General features: G+C 40.1%; 1 protein-coding gene across 1 annotated transcript; it reads right to left on the bottom strand.

The window, feature by feature from the left end:
• Positions 1 to 994: 994 nt before the first annotated feature.
• LOC135045365 (olfactory receptor 11A1-like) lies at positions 995 to 1,921 on the bottom strand. Its single transcript, XM_063955289.1, has one exon. It carries the CDS (start codon positions 1,919 to 1,921, stop codon positions 995 to 997), a length of 927 nt encoding a protein of 308 aa, XP_063811359.1.
• Positions 1,922 to 2,548: the final 627 nt, after the last annotated feature.

Here is a 2,548-nt window from a genome sequence, read left to right as displayed (position 1 = left end):
ATACAAGTTGAGTGCAAATGGGGGAAAATGCTTTACGGGCTTGGGTCAATTCCACCGAATAATCCTGGAATATGAAAAGCTTATTACCCTCCCATTGGATATCTTTCATTTTGCGGGATGCGGACCAGAATGCCAGTTTATGAAGGTAGTTCAGACAGCAAAACAGAGTCACACGTGGACGCGGTCTGTTGGGGGTGGGGACAGGGCCCACACGGTGAACCCTCTCAATAACTAGATCGCTGCAGTCCCGTTCTATGTCCAAAATTGCAGGAAGGGTGACACGTACAAAATGAGCCAGCGCTGTGCCTTTAATTGATTCCGGCAAACCCACCAATCTGATATTATTTCTTCTTGAGCGATTTTCAATATCATCTAGTTTATTACATATTTGATAGTTCTCTATAGTAAGAGATTTCACTGAGTGATGCAGCCCCTCTATGTCATGTGTAGCTGCTTGCAGCTGGAATTCAGTGTGAGAGACTCTCTGCTGTAGATACTGAAGCTGTGTAGTTATATCAGTAACAGCCTGTGATAGCAGGGGGGCCATGGTGGCTTTTATTGCTGCCACTATGTCCCCATACGTTACAGAGGCTTCAGGATCGTGGCATACCTGTGATCCTGTGATGTCTGTCCCCTCGGCCACGGTTTCTTGGAGGCAGGAGAGGTGACTTCAGTGCCGGCGCCAGGCTCCATGTTGCTACCCGTGCAGTGCTTCTCCAGCCTCGTGTTTGCGCTGGCGTGAGCCGGCGGGAGCCTGGGGAACCGCGGCTATGGGCGTCACATAGCGGTCCATGCTGACCGCGGGTCCAGCCGAGGGTGTGCTGGGGGATGTGGAGGCTGTAACAGCCTTTAAAAGGTTTATTGCGGCGGGCGGTGGGACGGAGCTCCTGTAGCATGCGGCTCACTCCATGGGTACCGGAACCGGAAGTCCAGTACCTGTAGAATATTTAATAACTATTGGCATTATGCTATTGTTTTTATATATATTTTATAATTATGTTCGAATATTTAAAACTTTTTGCCGAGTCTGCCTAATCTTGTGGTTTCTAAGGCTGTAGATAATGGGATTCATCATGGGAGTCACCACTACATATAATATAGAATAGAACTTTTTTTTGATATGTGAGCTGTCTTCTGATGACCCCATGTAAACAATCATTAGGGTTCCATAATATAAGCATACAGTAGCTAGGTGGGAGCTGCATGTGGAGAAGGCTTTTTTCCTTCCACTGTTGAGAGAAATCTTTAGTATGGCGTAGAAAATGATCATATAGGTTACGATAATTACTGAAAAAGGAATAAAGATAAAAACAACAGAGAAGAAAAAATCAACCAGTAACAACAATGAATTGTCTGATGTGGATATTTCTAAAATTGGGTCAGAATCACAGAAGAAATGGTCAATGTAGTTTAGACCACAGAATTGTAATTGCAAAACCAAAATTAATTCACCCGATGCAATAAACACCAATAACCAAGAAGCAGCAATAATTTTTCTGCAAACATCGGGTGACATTATGGAATTGTAACGCATCGGATTGCAAATGGCCAAATATCTATCATAAGACATTATAGCAATAACAATACACTGCACTAATTCAAAAATATCAAAAAAGTAAATCTGCATGAGGCAACCGGTGACAGACACTTCTTTTGTATCGCTTAATATGATATCCAACATCATTGGTATAACGGTTGTAGTTATTAAGATATCAGCGACTGCTAGTTGTGTAAGGAAGATGAACATTGGAATTTTGAGGCGTTCACTAATCGACACCAAAACAACGATGATTAGGTTCCCATTGAGCACCACAATATAGGAGAAGAGGAACAGGATGAAGAATAGAATCTTGTATGAATATAGACCTTTAAATCCAAGAAGTATAAACACTGTGACTGCAGTCTGGTTGTCCTCACACATTCTGAGTGGGTAGAGAAGATGTCACTGAGCACAACTTGTATCCTGCAAGAACATTAACTTGATTAAACTGATTTATTAACTAGCAACCGGTCAGTAAACTATAATCATATATCAAGGATTATGTCTCCACCATAATATTACAACATATATTTTGATAATGAACCCATTCTTTAGGTCAATTTTGTCAGAGGACAAATACCACACAACTACACACCATGCAAATGTTTTGGGGCTGTGAATAGAAGACAGCACTAGGAGGAAACGCAAGCAAACATGAGGAGAACTTTCAAACACCACATAGAATTACACTTACTCTATGATCTCTGGAAAAGGAGTTATTTAAAGGCCAATAATACATATTTTCATATATTACATTTATATATTACATTGTATTTTTATTGTTATTATTAATAATAATAATAATAATAATAATAAACAACTTGAACTATCCCAACTCCAGATGACACCAATTTTGCTTAGCCTCATACAGTGTATCTGGAAAGTATTCACAGCACTTCACTTTTTCCACATTTTGATATGTTACAGCTGGAATAAATTAATTTTTTACCCTCCAAATTCTCCACACAACACCCCATAATGAAAGCATTAAAAAAAAGTTTTTTTTGA

The sequence above is a fragment of the Pseudophryne corroboree genome, unplaced genomic scaffold (assembly GCF_028390025.1).
Source record: "Pseudophryne corroboree isolate aPseCor3 unplaced genomic scaffold, aPseCor3.hap2 scaffold_901, whole genome shotgun sequence".
Taxonomy (NCBI): domain Eukaryota; kingdom Metazoa; phylum Chordata; class Amphibia; order Anura; family Myobatrachidae; genus Pseudophryne; species Pseudophryne corroboree.
This window is presented reverse-complemented; position numbering and strand designations above follow the sequence as displayed.

Bases quoted from the DNA above. Each gene is read 5' to 3' on its own strand.
- LOC135045365 (XM_063955289.1), bottom strand. From the start codon at position 1,921: ATGTGTGAGGACAACCAGACTGCAGTCACAGTGTTTATACTTCTTGGA.